Source organism: Lampris incognitus, chromosome 1 (genome assembly GCF_029633865.1).
Source record: "Lampris incognitus isolate fLamInc1 chromosome 1, fLamInc1.hap2, whole genome shotgun sequence".
Taxonomy (NCBI): Eukaryota; Metazoa; Chordata; class Actinopteri; order Lampriformes; family Lampridae; genus Lampris; species Lampris incognitus.
The window spans coordinates 6,313,960-6,331,090 of NC_079211.1; the positions used below are offsets into that span (position 1 = coordinate 6,313,960).

At 45.9% G+C, this 17,131-nt stretch overlaps 1 protein-coding gene across 1 annotated transcript in view; it reads left to right on the forward strand.

Moving 5' to 3' along the window:
* The first annotated feature begins 4,920 nt into the window (after positions 1–4,920).
* prom1a (prominin 1a) overlaps positions 4,921–17,131 on the forward strand; it is a 153,086-nt gene continuing 140,875 nt past the window's right edge. Inside the window, exon 1 of the mRNA XM_056281410.1 lies at positions 4,921–5,432. Within this exon, the coding sequence (XP_056137385.1) occupies positions 5,183–5,432 (250 nt within the window). The 5' untranslated portion in view covers positions 4,921–5,182. The remainder of the gene's footprint in view (positions 5,433–17,131) is intronic.

A 17,131-nucleotide genomic window follows, 5' to 3' on the forward strand; every position in this document is an offset into this window, starting at 1 on the left:
AGTATGCTCATCTGCTTTACTGTTTGGGTTGTTTCCAGACTGCATACCTGCATGGTCTTATCTTGGATGAGCGTGATTAAAATCCATCATTCCAGAATAATATCCCATAATACACCACCGCTCTGTATGTTGCTGTTTTCTACATCAGTGTAAGCTGTGGTCTAACACCAGTGGGACGGGATGAGTCCTTGTTGGGTAATGTAAGGTCACACGGGGCAAATCTCAGTTTGTCTTAAGACCTGTAAGCCTCTTAGCAGTCAGACCTGCAGGACGTATATTTCAGGAAGACTGTGGTCTGTAGTAGTTTTACCTGGAGGCCGTCCAACACGGTCCGGGCTGCCGGCATGATACCATGAATGGTGCTGACTCTGCCTTGGACGGGGTTCAGTTTTATTGATTTTTACAACTGAAATGTGAAGGATCCGTCAGAAGGCTGGGAGGGAACTGAAGGGTTTTCGCTGGTAAGGTTTTAAAAAGCAAGCAGATTACACTGATTATCTGGTTACAACCCACAGACGAGCTCCTGGAGCTCAAACGGATGAAAAAGTTCATGCCGGCAGTGACAGACAGGTGTCAGAACACACAGGATATCACAGCTCGCTGTGTATGGGGGGCTTTATAGCCCCAGACCACTCAGAGTACCCACGGTGACCCCTGTCCAAGGCCACGTCTACACTCTGGGATGCACTGCGGGAAGAAAACAAGCCGGCGGAGGCAGAGTGATGCCCTGGGCAACGTTCTGTTGTGAAACCTTGCGTCCCAGTATTAATGTGGATGTCCTAGAATTAGTGTGGATGTTACTTTGGCACGTACCACCTTCCTCAACATGGTTGACCAACTACACCCCTTCGTGGCAACGGTATTCCCTGATGGCGGTGGACAGGGGTCGTCATGGGCACTCTGTCTGGTCTGCGGCTACGCAGCCCCATACTCAGCAAGCTGTGATTCATTGTGTGTTGTGACACCTGTCTGTCATAGCCAGCATGAACTTTTTCAGCAACGTGAGCTACGGCAGCTCTTCTGTGGGATCGGACCGGACAGGCTAGCCTTCGCTCCCCACGTGCATCAAATGAGCCTGAGGCGTCCATGACCCTGTCACCGTCTCACCGGTTGTCCTTCCTTGGACCACTTTTGGTAGGTGCTGACCGTTGCATACCGGGAACACCCCACAACACCTGCCGTTTGGGAGGTGTTCTGACCCAGTCATCTAGCCACCTCAGTTTGGTCCTCGTCCAAGTCACTCAGATCCTTATGCTTGCCCATTTTTCCTGCTTCCAACACATCAACTTCAAGAATGGTTCACTTGCTGCTTAATATATCCCACCCCTTGGCAGGTGCCATTGTAATGAGATAGCCAAAAAGATGATATTAATGTTTTGGTTGATATACACACACACACACACACACACACACACACACATACATATATATACATATACACACACACACATATATATATATGCATGTATATAAAATAAAAAGGATTGTGGAAAATCTGTGCAAATAAACCATTACTTCTGTCCTGACCCAAGGCCTTTGTACCAGGACTGAGTATGCACTCGTCTGTAATTTATCGGGGCGTGGCTTAAGACTCGAGTGGGCGTGGCTGACCAGTAAGTGGGTGGGGTATGATCAGAAGGCGCCTTGTGGTTCTGTTGATTACAACAGCGTTTAGCCTCATCACATCAGCATCTTTGATCCTGTGAGTAAACTATTTACAGACGGCATCGTTCTTCTCTCCCGGAGCCTTATCGGGGAACACATGCAGAATAATGAATAATGATGAGGGTTTTTTTTCTGTAAAATGTGGGCCTGTACAGCCTTAGAGACGGCACATGATTAAAATGTTCCTGGTTACTTTTGTCTCTCGTTACTTCTCTCCAGTGAACAGGGCTTCTGTGTGCGCTCCTACAGCGGCCACATCAGCCAATCCCCGTTCATCAAGACTCAAGAAGAGGTTCTCTGTATAATCTGTCCTCTGTATAGAGGACGGTCTTGGGACAAATGTCACTTTAGGGCCCTGTTTTTGAACTTGGGGTGATCCAATCACAAGTGTCAACAAACTAGCTAGTTCTAACTAGCTAGCTAGTTAACTAACTAGCTACCTAGTTAGTTAGTTAACTAGGTTAGCTTGCTGACAAGTTAATATGAACTTGAGCAACAGTTCAGGGATATTTTAGGTAAATGGTTAAATGGCTGCAAAGGACTGAAAAGGCAAGTCTCTGAAGGTGGATTGTGCTTGTCGTTAGCCAGCAAGCTAACAGTCCTTAGCTGTAGTATTTTTGCTTTGTTTGTAGATTAACATTATTGTAAAGTGTTACAATATATATATATATATTTTGATATTCATGATTGAAGTTAGTCAGAGTGTGTAAATATTTAAAACAACTTTAGCTCGGTAGCTAGCGTGGCCAAAATTAGCATGATAAAACAATCTTTAGCTATCCTTAGCTAACATAAAGCTGTCCCTAGGTGTGTGTGTGTGTGTGTGTGTGTGTGTGTGTGTGTGTGTGTGTGTGTGTGTGTGTGTGTGTGTGGGCCCTGTGTGATGGTCTGGCGGCCTGTCCAGGGTGTCTCCCCGCCTGCCGCCCAGTGAGTGCTGGGATAGGCTCCAGCATTCCCACAACCCTGAAAGCAGGATAAGCAGTTTGGATAATGGATGGATAATGGATGGATAATGGATGGGTACGGATTTATAAACTGCCAATGCATTTCCTATTTCCGTTGTTTCTTTTTTCTTTTTTTTTTTAATCCAAGGGGGTTTCTGTATCACCAAAGACACAACTAAATCAGAAAATCAAAACTTCACGACACCAGCGTCATAATAGCAAATTATCTCCTAGATAGCAAAGCTGCTGTGGCCCGGACCCGTCCCACACCGACACTTTCATCCGGCCCACATACCACGTGGAATGATGGCACTTGGGCGGTCCGCTCCTGTTTAACAGATCTGGGCCAGAACCAAGCCATAGCAATGCCGCATGTGCCACATATTTGCCAAAGGTGGCCCATATTTGTTTTGTGATATTTGGGCCATATTCACCATTTACCACACAGGCCACGTCAGGGTCACATCCAGATCACATGTTGCCCAGAGCACCACATCTTTGCCAGAAAAGCCCCACATTTGATTTGGCATATTTGGGCCATATTTGCTGTTATACATGTGGGCCACTTCAGGCTCACATCCATTTTGTCAGGACCATCAGTGCCGCATCATTGCCTGAAGTGGCCCACATCCAGATGCTATCTGGGCAGCCAACCGTTGACAAGCAAGCCCATCTCTAAACACCCGCTGGTTAAATTCCTCTCTGTCAAAGGAGCCAAACAACCGCCATCGTATTTGATGAAGAATGGACATCGCTCTGCTTTGTTGTGGCCGGCCAGTCACCTGACCTCACTACACCGGCTCTGGTGAATGTGAGGGGGGGGGAAGCGGGTGGAGGCGGTTATCTCGAGGGTCTCGTCCCCAGCAACAACAACAACCTCATTGTTGTTGGGAAACAGAGGGAGGACCCACCTGACCACAGCTCCACCAATTACAACGCCCCACCGCCCTGCGCCCCAGATAGGCCCTATCTTCTTACCATCCTCAGGGGGGTGAGTTGGGGGGGGGGCCACAGGTCAGGAGGACACTAAGCACCTGTGATCACAATTTGGGGTTCAGGTAATTCTGGGAGTATAACAAAAGAGTCTGTTGTCGTATCACGTTTAAAATGTGCTTGAAATACAACAGTTGTTATTGCGGGTTTGTGTTCAGAACACAAACTTGGGTTTGATGAATTTTGCAACTAGCTGGACTGTCGCCGTGGTTCGGCTGTTTCCTGTAAGCTGCAATGGAAGTGATGGATGTCATACTGAGATAACAAAAAGTTACAAGTCCTGGAAGGTCTGCAAACCTGCATCACTGCAAACCTGCATCTCCGCAAACCTGCATCACTGTAAACCTGCATCACTGCAAACCTGCATCTCTGCAAACCTGCATCTGCAAACCTGGATGAGTTGAGTTTAATGAAACAATGAAGACAAGGACGTGTCTTATTTTCTTAACTGGGCTGGCTGAGCAGTGACCTACAGAAAGAAGTGGATCTTTAGTTCTGTGCCAGTTATAATGTTGTGGCGGGATTACAGTAACTTGAGGCTTTGGTTGAAATAAAGAAAAAATCCCATTTGACCTTCACAGAACAGACGTTCTGTATGGGAGCAAGTCACTTGTCCATCTGAATGTTGTGCATTTAACACTTTTGTTCTGCCCTCTTTTTCTTTTTCTTTCTCTACAGATATGTTTATGTTCTGTCATTTGTTGTTTTTATGGTTGTCTCATTGATGACAGCAAGTCTTCTATCTATCTATCTATCTATCTGTCTGTCTGTCTGTCTGTCTGTCTGTCTGTCTGTCTGTCTGTCTATCTATCTATCTATCTATCTATCTATCTATCTATCTATCTATCTATCTATCTATCTATCTATCTATCTATCTATCTATCTATCTATCTATCTATCTATCTGTCTGTCTGTCTGTCTGTCTGTCTGTCTACTATCTATCTATCTGTCTGTCTTTCTACTATCTATCTATCTATCTATCTATCTATCTATCTATCTATCTATCTATCTATCTATCTATCTATCTGTCTGTCTGTCTTTCTACTATCTATCTATCTATCTATCTATCTATCTATCTATCTATCTATCTATCTATCTATCTATCTATCTATCTATCTATCTATCTATCTATCTATCTATCTATCTATCTATCTATCTATCTATCTATCTGTCTGTCTGTCTGTCTGTCTGTCTGTCTGTCTGTCTGATTTTCCTCGAGTCGGCAGGAGGCGCGCTTCCCCACGGACGCGGCGGCGCGCTTTGTGGCGGGGACGCGCATGCGAAGGGCGCACGGACAGACAGCCGCTGTGGTCCCGGAGAGGAGAGACGGCGGAGCGGAGGAGCGGAGGAGGTTTGCGCCCAACGGGATCCGCACGTCGCTGGGAAGATGGTCGTGCTCGTGCTCAGTTTATTTCGGCGCAGGACTTAAAAAAAAAAGAGAAACCACTTTATTTAAGAATCTCCACTTTCCTCTTTTTGATTCGTCTCCTTTATTTTGGGTCCGGATCGGAACCGAGCTGCTGCCCTCACTCTGTTGAACCTGCTCCTCTCCCCTGTCGGTTCTGGTTTTACTCGGCGGGATGTGGAAGACGGGGGTCCTCTTCTTCTTCCTCCTCCTCCTCCTCCTCTTTTGCGGACTTGCCTCCGGGGAGCTCCTGCAGGAGTCGGAGTCCCGGAGCCCTCCCTCTCCTCCGAGAAAGTTGGATTTCGGTTTCGTTCCCGCGGGAGTCTACGAAACTCTGGCCCACTACGAACCGGGTCCGATCGGCATCCTGTTCCACGCGGTCCACGCTTTCCTCTACGTGGTGCAGCCGAACCCCTTCCCTCATGGTAAGCACGCACCCTCTCCGAGTCACGGCGCAGGGGCACAGAATGCACCAGTGTTCTCTAGAGGCAACAGAATCCGCAGGGGAACCGGTCCTGATTAGGAGCCAATCAGTACAGCTCGAATCTCTGCACGGGCTCGTTGACCCCCCCGTCATGTGCGGGTCGTGAGGGGCGGCGGTACGGAACCGGCTGTATGGAATAGTTTCTATCTCTCTCACACGAGTCTCACTTGGGGGAAAGGCTCTTCTGGTTCTGAATCTGAACAGAACCGGAAACTAGTTCTGCTCTTCACCGAATCTTATGGGTCACTGTGCCAAACACCTTATTCGAGTGTTTACAGGGGGAAAAGGGGGTCGTCCTGAGTGATTGGAACCTCATTAGACCTTATTGATTGATTGATTGATTGATTGATTGATTGTGTGATTGATTCATTTTGACGGCGCGTGAAAATGGACTCGGCTCCCCTCATTATAAACTATTGGTGAATTGAAGGTAGTCTCCTCCCCACCCCTCAGTATGGCGGGTCGTATGTTTGATATTTCTTTTTGCGGCGGGTCGGGGGGGGGGGGGCGGGGGTTAGTGGTCAAGCGTGGCTCCAGATGTAATTCAATCAAGACTTGGACCGTTTAAAGACACGAGGTGCGCGCGTGCGCCTTTAATTTGGGTCGCTGACGGTCAACAGAGGTGCATTATAGTCTCCTCCACGCGTCACCGTTTGTCTCCCCCTGCTAATCTGAACACGTTGCAGATTAGAGGACCTCCAAATCACCTTGTTAATTGGGTAATCCAATGAAGTCCGACGCCATATGTTGCTGCGCTTTTATTTCCCAGCTTACCCACCGAGCACACGGACTTGTTGTCCACCCGAGTTCAGAACCGCATGCATGGATGCCGACTCAAAATTATTCAGCCATCCAGCCATTATCCAGACCGCCTATCCCGACTCAAAATTATTCCACACGAGGTCAGAGGTCACGGCCAGCTAACCTGCAGCCCGAGCCTGATCAGTGGTCATCTTCAGCTGCACCACAGACCGTATTCCTAAAGCGATGCGCTGAACAGGGGCGTCGTGATTGGGGGTAAAAAGGGGAAGGACCTAGCAGGGCCCAGAAGAATGGGGGGGGGCCAGGGGGCTCGGGAAGCCTTGAATTAAAAGTTTGTTTTGGTTTGCACATTTTTATTTCTAACTAATTAGCGCCATAACCTCAGTTAAAATGGGCTCTATACTTCAGTTGAGGGATTTAAAGAAAATAGCGGAGGCTCTCTGAGGCTCCTCTCAACCCTCTCTGAGGCTCCTCTCACCCCTCTCTGAGGCTCCTCTCACCCCTCTCTGAGGCTCCTCTCACCCCTCTCTGAGGCTCCTCTCACCCCTCTCTGAGGCTCCTCTCACCCCTCTCTGAGGCTCCTCTCACCCCTCTCTGAGGCTCTTCTCACCCCTCTCTGAGGCTCCTCTCACCCCTCTCTGAGGCTCTTCTCACCCCTCTCTGAGGCTCCTCTCACCCCTCTCTGAGGCTCCTCTCACCCCTCTCTGAGGCTCCTCTCACCCCTCTCTGAGGCTCCTCTCACCCCTCTCTGAGGCCCCTCTCACCCCTCTCTGAGGCTCTTCTCACCCCTCTCTGAGGCTCCTCTCACCCCTCTCTGAGGCTCCTCTCACCCCTCTCTGAGGCTCCTCTCACCCCTCTCTGAGGCTCCTCTCACCCCTCTCTGAGGCTCTTCTCACCCCTCTCTGAGGCTCCTCTCACCCCTCTCTGAGGCTCCTCTCACCCCTCTCTGAGGCTCCTCTCACCCCTCTCTGAGGCTCTTCTCACCCCTCTCTGAGGCCCCTCTCACCCCTCTCTGAGGCTCCTCTCACCCCTCTCTGAGGCTCCTCTCACTCCTCTCTGAGGCTCCTCTCACCCCTCTCTGAGGCTCTTCTCACCCCTCTCTGAGGCCCCTCTCACCCCTCTCGGAGGCTCCTCTCACCCCTCTCTGAGGCTCCTCTCACCCCTCTCTGAGGCTCCTCTCACTCCTCTCTGAGGCTCCTCTCACCCCTCTCTGAGGCTCTTCTCACCCCTCTCTGAGGCCCCTCTCACCCCTCTCGGAGGCTCCTCTCACCCCTCTCTGAGGCTCCTCTCACCCCTCTCGGAGGCTCCTCTCACCCCTCTCTGAGGCTCCTCTCACCCCTCTCTGAGGCTCTTCTCACCCCTCTCTGAGGCTCCTCTCACCCCTCTCTGAGGCTCCTCTCACTCCTCTCTGAGGCTCCTCTCACCCCTCTCTGAGGCTCTTCTCACCCCTCTCTGAGGCTCTTCTCACCCCTCTCTGAGGCCCCTCTCACCCCTCTCTGAGGCTCCTCTCACCCCTCTCTGAGGCTCTTCTCACCCCTCTCTGAGGCTCTTCTCACCCCTCTCTGAGGCTCCTCTCACCCCTCTCTGAGGCTCTTCTCACCCCTCTCTGAGGCTCTTCTCACCCCTCTCTGAGGCTCTTCTCACCCCTCTCTGAGGCTCCTCTCACCCCTCTCTGAGGCTCTTCTCACCCCTCTCTGAGGCTCCTCTCACCCCTCTCTGAGGCTCTTCTCACCCCTCTCTGAGGCCCCTCTCACCCCTCTCTGAGGCTCTTCTCACCCCTCTCTGAGGCCCCTCTCACCCCTTACACAAGGTGCAAAATGGATTAGTCCGCCCCTCGGGGGGCATCTCTCAGTGCAGCTCATCTAGTCCTGTCAGGAGTGACTCCTGACACAAGCACAGGCACAGATCAGATCAGTGGTGGCCCAGGAGAGGCTGAGCAGCCTGGCACTACTCTCAATTGAAAGCAGATTAGCAAAACAACTGGACTCTAAAGATCTGATCAGTGACTTTGCAAACAAGAAGTCCTGTCAGGGGGGGGTTTGCCGTGGAATAAGCAGCACGGGTGTCAGCATCAGTACCCTAACATGCGTCACAGCTTGAAGTGATACTACACGTTTTTTCAGTCACTGCAAGATAGTTAGGTCAGGTTGGAGTAGATTAATGTACTGTGATTGTAAATAATATACAGTACGCTAGAACTCCAAAAGGTGACGCTTGAGAGACAACAGAGGAAAGGGGCCCACAGAGACTGCCTGTGCATAGGGCCCCTCGCACTGACCTCCGGCTGAACCAATTTCACCATTTTTCGCCACCGTCTCAGCGTTTGGCGGTTCCTTTGTGTAATTGCAGTCATTGGCCACTGGGCAATGATGTCGCACTCGTTATTTTTATTTTTCATTTTGGAAACATGTATTTCTAGTTTCCCCCTTTATCCCACCCGATTAACCCAATGCCATATGGCCGAATAACCCCCCTGGCTCACGTTTCCGCAGGAAGGAGATGGTCTCTACCCCTCGGGTAAGGGTGGCGTAATGAAGGCCTTACTCCCGTGGACGCTCCGGCCGTGAGCGGTTACGGCGAGTGCGGGATTCGAACTTCCCAGCCACGTGACGAGCGGCGGTTTACTCGTTATTTTTCTAGAGCGGTTGAGTTTCCGGTCATGCTTGATTGTCTGGTTTTCACTTCCTGTTCTCGCTACGTTCACATGTGGAAGAAGAAAGCGTGTAGTACTGGGAGGCAGACCAGAGGACACGTGGTCAGCATTATGTTTTCGGTTACACTTTAGTATGGGGAACATAAAAAACTTAATTACTAGTGAATTAGTAATGATCAAGATGTCACTTTAGTATGGGGAACATAAAAAAACTTAATTACTAGTGAATTAGTAATGATCAAGATGTCACTTTAGTATGGGGAACATATTCTAAGTAGAAAAACTTAATTACTAGTGAATTAGTAATGATCAAGATGTCACTTTAGTATGGGGAACATATTCTAAGTAGCAAAAACTTAATTACTAGTGAATTAGTAATGATCAAGATGTCACTTTAGTATGGGGGACATATTCTAAGTAACAAAAACTTAATTACTAGTGAATTAGTAATGATCAAGATGTCACTTCAGTATGGGGAACATATTCTAAGTAAAAAAAACTTAATTACTAGTGAATTAGTAATGATCAAGATGTCACTTTAGTATGGGGAACATATTCTAAGTAAAAAAAACTTAATTACTAGTGAATTAGTAATGATCAAGATGTCACTTTAGTATGGGGGACATATTCTAAGTAACAAAAACTTAATTACTAGTGAATTAGTAATGATCAAGATGTCACTTCAGTATGGGGAACATATTGTAGCGAATTCGGGGGACAACGCAACCACAGGAAGTGCCGCGGCCGGGAAGCGAACCCGTGTCGCCCGCACCGCAGGAGGCATCGCTAACCGCTCGACTAAAGGGTTAGACCCGCCAGCGTGTCTTCTTATCCATCCACTTTACAATATGCTAAGTAACAAAAACTTAATTTAGAGTAATTTAACACTATGAACACTTGTAGTTTTGTGTGTTGTTATGTAAGAACAGAGCATATTCATTAAGTGTTAGTAAGGGAGAATAACTCTTCTTGTGGTACCACCACCTTCTAAAGGCCATACTAAGCAAAGCATATTGAGATGGTACTACTAATAAGCAATACTTCTCAGGTTATAGAGGGAAAACTCATAGTTAATGGCTTACTGATTGTATAATAAGTCCATGCAGAATAAGGCATTAATGAGTACGTAATTAAGACCAATTAAGAGCCAATATGTTGCTAATTTGCATGCTAATAAGCACCTAATTAATGGTGGCTACGTTCCCCACACTAAAGTGTTACCATGTTTTCTTCAGTCTGTCACTATTACGTTTTCTGCTTCCTCTTCTTCTTCTGCTTATTTATCGGCGGTTGGCAAACAGCGAAATGGTGCGTTACCGCCACCAGCTGGTATGGAGTGTGGACCAGAATGTCTATTATTTACGCTACCGCCCCCCCCCCCAAAAAACCCTCAAATCTTCTTAACTAAATTACTTACTCTAAGAAACTGAAACAATATTTTATAACACTCAGTTTAGTCCAGTGTGTCCAAATCTGCGTCTTGAAACTATTGTCTCATCTCTCCTGTCCCTTCCTGACCCTTTAGTCTAGCGGTTAGCGAGGTCTCCTGCGGTGCGGGCGATACGGGTTCGCGTCCCGGCCGCGGCAATTCCTGTGCTTGCGTTGTCCCCCGAATTCGCTACAATACTCTTTATTTCTGTCTTGCTCAAAGTAACGTGTTATTAAGTAACGTGTTAGTATTTCTGTTACGAAACTAACTGACACCAGAATCAACATTTTCACAACTATAATACAAATGTTCAACAATTTAAACTTCAGACAGACATGGTCGAACTTGAATAGCAAAATTGAAAAAACAAAAGTGAAAATATTACCTGAAAAACAAAACAGAAAACACATATTGCTGATCTAACAAACGTAACAAGGCCTATAAAACGTGGAATGTTAAAAATAGAACAGAAAACAAATATCGAAACAGTCCCAAACAACGACCGGAACTTAAAAACTAATAGAACGGCCATGGGCGGTCAATTTGACTGCCGCGGTTTTTAAACTCTATATTGTGTCAGGATGAATACTCAGTTGAGATATTAATGTGTTACATATGTTAGTGTGTCTGTTATGAAACCAACTGACACCAAAATTAACATTTTAACAACTTTAATACTATTTTTCAAACAATTCAAAATGGCCGCTGTCGAACGCCTGTAAATGCTGCAGCGCCTCGGTGGTAGTCATGGTGCGTCTGTAACCAGACATATTGGACATAATCACACATCAAGTTTCGACTATTTCTCTCCACTGGAGGGCGCTAGTGTGTTTCTAGTACAGAGCAACGAACCTCGCGAAGGAAATGACGCCACCAACACACGTCATAAATACTGACATGACGCACACCATCACGCGCGAATTACGAGACGGTCATTGTGACCGGCCATGGTCGTTTTAGGTAGATCTTATCAGAACTTTTTTTTTGTACGATTGATCTAAAACTAATTTTAATGCAAATATATGCAGTTTTAGGAGCATTCGGGGAGCGGCAGGTCTGTATCTTTTGTTTTTCACAAACTTATTAAACTTTGACAATCCAGAACGGCCATAATGGCCGACTTGGTCGTTTAAAGCAGTGATTCTCAACCTTTTTGGGGTCCTGGACCCCCTGCGTATTTTTGATCTACCCTGAGGACCCCTCCACCTGATCTTGGGGGAGGGGGGTTGCAGTTTGATAGAAACAGCAGAAACTGCATTTTAAATTGCATTATAGCATTTATTCACTCTTTGGGGCAAAAATAAGAGCTTTCAGTTGTAACTTAGATATAGTTAACAAAACAGAATTCTTATGCAGTAACTTTCAGATATATGTAACAAAACAGAATATGTATTCAGTAACTTTCAGATATATGTAACAACACAGAATATGTATTCAGTAACTTTCAGATATATGTAACAAAACAGAATATGTATTCAGTAACTTTCAGATATATGTAACAAAACAGAATATGTATTCAGTAACTTTCAGATATATGTAACAAACAGAATATGTATTCAGTAACTTTCAGATATATGTAACAAAACAGAATATGTATTCAGTAACTTTCAGATATGTGTAACAAAACAGAATATGTATTCAGTAACTTTCAGATATATGTAACGAAACAGAATATGTATTCAGTAACTTTCAGATATATGTAACAAAACAGAATATGTATTCAGTAACTTTCAGATATATGTAACAAAACAGAATATGTATTCAGTAACTTTCAGATATATGTAACAAAACAGAATATGTATTCAGTAACTTTCAGATATATGGAACAAAACAGAATTCTTATGCAGTAACTTTCAGATATATGTAACAAAACAGAATATGTATTCAGTAACTTTCAGATATATGTAACAAAACAGAATTCTTATGCAGTAACTTTCAGATATATGTAACAAAACAGAATATGTATTCAGTAACTTTCAGATATATGTAACAAAACAGAATATGTATTCAGTAACTTTCAGATATATGGAACAAAACAGAATTCTTATGCAGTAACTTTCAGATATATGTAACAAAACAGAATATGTATTCAGTAACTTTCAGATACATGTAACAACAGAATTCTTATGCAGTAACTTTTAACAATGTAAACGGGAGCGAGATCTCTTATTAAAATACAATAAATTACACTTGTGAAACAGATGTAATTAGAGAAAAAAGTCCTGTTACCCTTTATAGTTTAGGTAGATAAAGGTCTCAGTCACATTTGGGTAAAATAATCCTATTTCTATAAATGTCATAGGATCTTTTTTTAAAGATATTTTATTTTCACGGACCCCTTGCAATTACACCGCGGACCACTAGGGGTCCGCGGACCCCCGGTTGAGAAACACTGGTTTAAAGTGATAAGGAGGCATTCTTGTGAACTGAATGTATTTAGGGAATTCAGGGGGGCGGTCGGGAATCGCCACAGCCGGGACGCAAACGCGGGACTCCCGCACCACGCCCGACTACATCAACCAGTCGACTAAAGGGTCTGACCCGTTAGCCAAGGGCTAGCCAGTCTACACATCCGTGGTCTTTACACCCCCCCCCCCCCGAAGCGCGTCCCCGCGCTTCAGCGTACCGGCTCCCTCACGCCTCCGGACGCACGCGCTTCCGATGGACTCACGCTCTCACATCCCACTTCCGACACCAATGCAGAGAATTCAGGGGGTCAGCCGAAGACTCGACCAACCAGTCGACTAAGGGTCGTTAGCCAAAGGCTAGACAACAAGGGCCGGCGAGTCTCGTTGTTCGTGGTCGTTACAGTTTGTATGTTTACAGTATGTATGTTTACCATGTGTATGTTTACAGTGTGTATGTTTACAGTATGTATGTTTACAGTGTGTATGTTTACAGTATGTATGTTTACAGTATGTATGTTTACCATGTGTATGTTTACAGTGTGTATGTTTACAGTGTGTATGTTTACAGTATGTATGTTTACCATGTGTATGTTTACAGTGTGTATGTTTACAGTATGTATGTTTACCATGTGTATGTTTACAGTGTGTATGTTTACAGTGTGTATGTTTACAGTGTGTATGTTTACAGTATGTATGTTTACAGTGTGTATGTTTACAGTATGTATGTTTACAGTATGTATGAAGTCATGATTTGTGTTTTACGTCTGTGTACCTTCAGTTCTCCGGCGTTTTACAGTGTTGGCCTGTGTTCGAGTTGTCGAAGGCCACATTTAACATCCGTAAAGGGAACCGGAGTCTCGCATGTGATCAGTGGGGGGGGCACACTGTGTTTAGGCCTGTGGGCTTTCATTCAGGTTTCCCGGTCAGCCAGTCGCCCGTGTTGCCCCGTCTATCTCGATGTAGGCCAGGTCAGCACAACCAAGGTCACCTGGCTATTAATAGAGACAATAGCCTGCATGTGTGGCGATTTAGCGGGATAAATCCCGGGATGTCTTTGTCAGGCCTCCTCTGATTAAAGAAGACAAGCGGGTTTGGAGAAACCTCTGGACCTGCAGAGCCTGCAGGTTTCTGCAGCCGAGGCTGCAGGGCGTCTGGAGGAGGAGAAATGACGGGGAGAGAGGTCGAAAAAATCTGTAAGACAAGTGGGGAAGAACACTAATACTTTTCACTCGGGTGGTTTTTGGCTGGAGGGGGTGCAGATGTCAGGGAGGGGGTCTGGGCGGTGAGGAGGCCATCAGCCGGTTCCCAGCAGACATGTTACATCATGAATCACACGGCCCTCCGAATCTGATCTGAAAAGTGGGGTGGTGGTGGTGGGCACGCTTCCTGTTAACCGAGTGCGATAATGATTTTATTTTAGATGATTTTTTTTTTTTTTTGGTGTCAGATCAGGTTGGATCCACATTGCTTTAAGACCGGAATTTCACCCCTACCTTAAAGGACCATGGGCGGTCAAAATGACGGCCGGTTTTTAAACTCTATATTGTGTCAAGATAAATACCCAGCTGAGATATTAATGCATTACATACGTTAGTGTGTCTGTTATGAAACTAGCTGACACCAAAATTAACATTTTAACAACTTTAATACTATTTTTAAACAATCAAAATGGCCGCTGTCCAACGCCTGTAAACACTGCAGCGCCTCGGTGGTAGTCGTGGTGCGTCTGTAACCAGACATGTTGGACATAATCACCCATCAAGTTTCGACTGTTTCTCTCCACTGGAGGGCGCTAGTGTGTTTCTAGGACAGAGCAACGAACTCCACGGAGGAAATGACGCCACCAACACACGTCATAAACACTGACATGACGCACACCGTCACGCGCAAATTACGAGCGGCCATTTTGACGGCTCATGGTCGTTTTGCGTAGATCTTATCGTATCTTTTTTTGTGTGCAATTGATCTGAAACTCGTTATGATGCAAATATGTGCGGCTTTGGGAGCATTCGGGGAGCAGCGGGTCTGTGTCCTTCCCCCCCACAAAGTTATTCAACTTTGAAAATCCAAATCTGTCAGAATGGCGGCCTTGGTCGTTCTGCTTACGTCATCCCCTCATCCGCCGCTTGACGTGAGAGGCCCTGCGTGCAGCCAGGCCTCGGTCGGAGGAGCAGCGTCTGAGGCGGCTGAGGAGGAGGCGAAAGGAGGTCTGAGGTGAACAGCTGTTTTTAAACGGCCCGTTTGCGTGTTTATCACCGTCTTTCTGCCACAGTCGCCGCCTGTCGTCTGACGAGGCAAAACGTCCTCATAATTACCCCGCTCTGTTCGTTCTCGGCCTTCCAGGCCGCTTGTTGTTGCCCCGGCGTGTGGGAGGCGTTATGATTACACATGTAGGAGGCGTTATGATTACACATGTGGGAGGTGTTATGATTACACAAGTAGGAGGCGTTATGATTACACATGTAGGAGGCGGTATGATTACAGATGTAGGAGGTGTTATGATTACACATGTAGGAGGCGTTATGATTACACAAGTAGGAGGCGTTATGATTACACATGTAGGAGGCGTTATGATTACACAAGTAGGAGGCGTTATGATTACACATGTAGGAGGCGGTATGATTACAGATGTAGGAGGTGTTATGATTACACATGTAGGAGGCGTTATGATTACACAAGTAGGAGGCGGTATGATTACACATGTAGGAGGCGTTATGTGTAGGAGGTGTTATGATTACACATGTAGGAGGCGTTATGATTACACGTGTAGGAGGTGTTATGATTACACATGTAGGAGGTGTTATGATTACACATGTAGGAGGTGTTATGATTACACATGTAGGAGGCGTTATGATTACACGTGTAGGAGGCATTACGATAACACATGTAGGAGGCGTTATGATTACACATGTAGGAGGTGTTATGATTACACATGAGGAGGCGTTATGATTACACATGTAGGAGGCGTTATGATTACACATGTAGGAGGCGTTATGATAACACATGTAGGAGGCGTTATGATTACACATGTAGGAGGCGTTATGATTACACATGTGGGAGGCGTTATGATTACACATGTAGGAGGCGTTATGATTACACATGTAGGAGGCGTTATGATTACACATGTAGGAGGTGTTATGATTACACGTGTAGAAGGCGTTATGATTACACATGTAGGAGGCGTTATGATTACACATGTAGGAGGCGTTATGATTACACATGTAGGAGGCGTTATGATTACACATGAGGAGGCGTTATGATTACTCGTGTAGGAGGTGTTATGATTACACGTGTAGGAGGCGTTATGATTACACATGTGGGAGGCGTTATGATTACACATGTAGGAGGCGTTATGATTACACATGTAGGAGGCGTTATGGTTACACATGAGGAGGCGTTATGATTACACATGAGGAGGCGTTATGATTACACGTGAGGAGGCGTTATGATTACACATGAGGAGGCGTTATGATTACACATGTAGGAGGTGTTATGATTACACATGTAGGAGGCGTTATGATTACACATGTAGGAGGTGTTATGATTACACATGTAGGAGGCGTTATGATTACACATGTAGGAGGCATTATGATTACACATGTAGGAGGCGTTATGACTACACATGTAGGAGGCGTTATGATTACACATGTAGGAGGCGTTATGATTACACATGTAGGAGGTGTTATGATTACACATGTAGGAGGCGTTATGATTACACATGTAGGAGGCGTTATGATTACACATGAGGAGGCGTTATGATTACACATGTAGGAGGCGTTATGATTACACATGTAGGAGGCGTTATGATTACACATGTAGGAGGCGTTATGGTTACACATGAGGAGGCGTTATGATTACACATGAGGAGGCGTTATGATCACACATGAGGAGGCGTTATGATTACACATGAGGAGGCGTTATGATTACACATGTAGGAGGCGTTATGATTACACGTGTAGGAGGCGTTATGATTACACATGAGGAGGCGTTATGATTACACATGTAGGAGGCGTTAATATTACATGTGTAGGAGGCGTTATGATTACACGTGTAGGAGGCGTTATGATTACACGTGTAGGAGGCGTTATGATTACACATGTAGGAGGCGTTATGATTACACATGTAGGAGGCGTTATGATTACACGTGTAGGAGGCGTTATGATTACACATGTAGGAGGCGTTATGATTACACGTGTAGGAGGTGTTATGATTACACATGTAGGAGACGTTATGATTACACATGTAGGAGGTGTTATGATTACACATGTAGGAGGTGTTATGATTACACATGTAGGAGGTGTTACGATTACACAAGTAGGAGGCGTTATGATTACACATGAGGAGGCGTTATGATTACACATGTAGGAGGCGTTATGATTAGACATGTA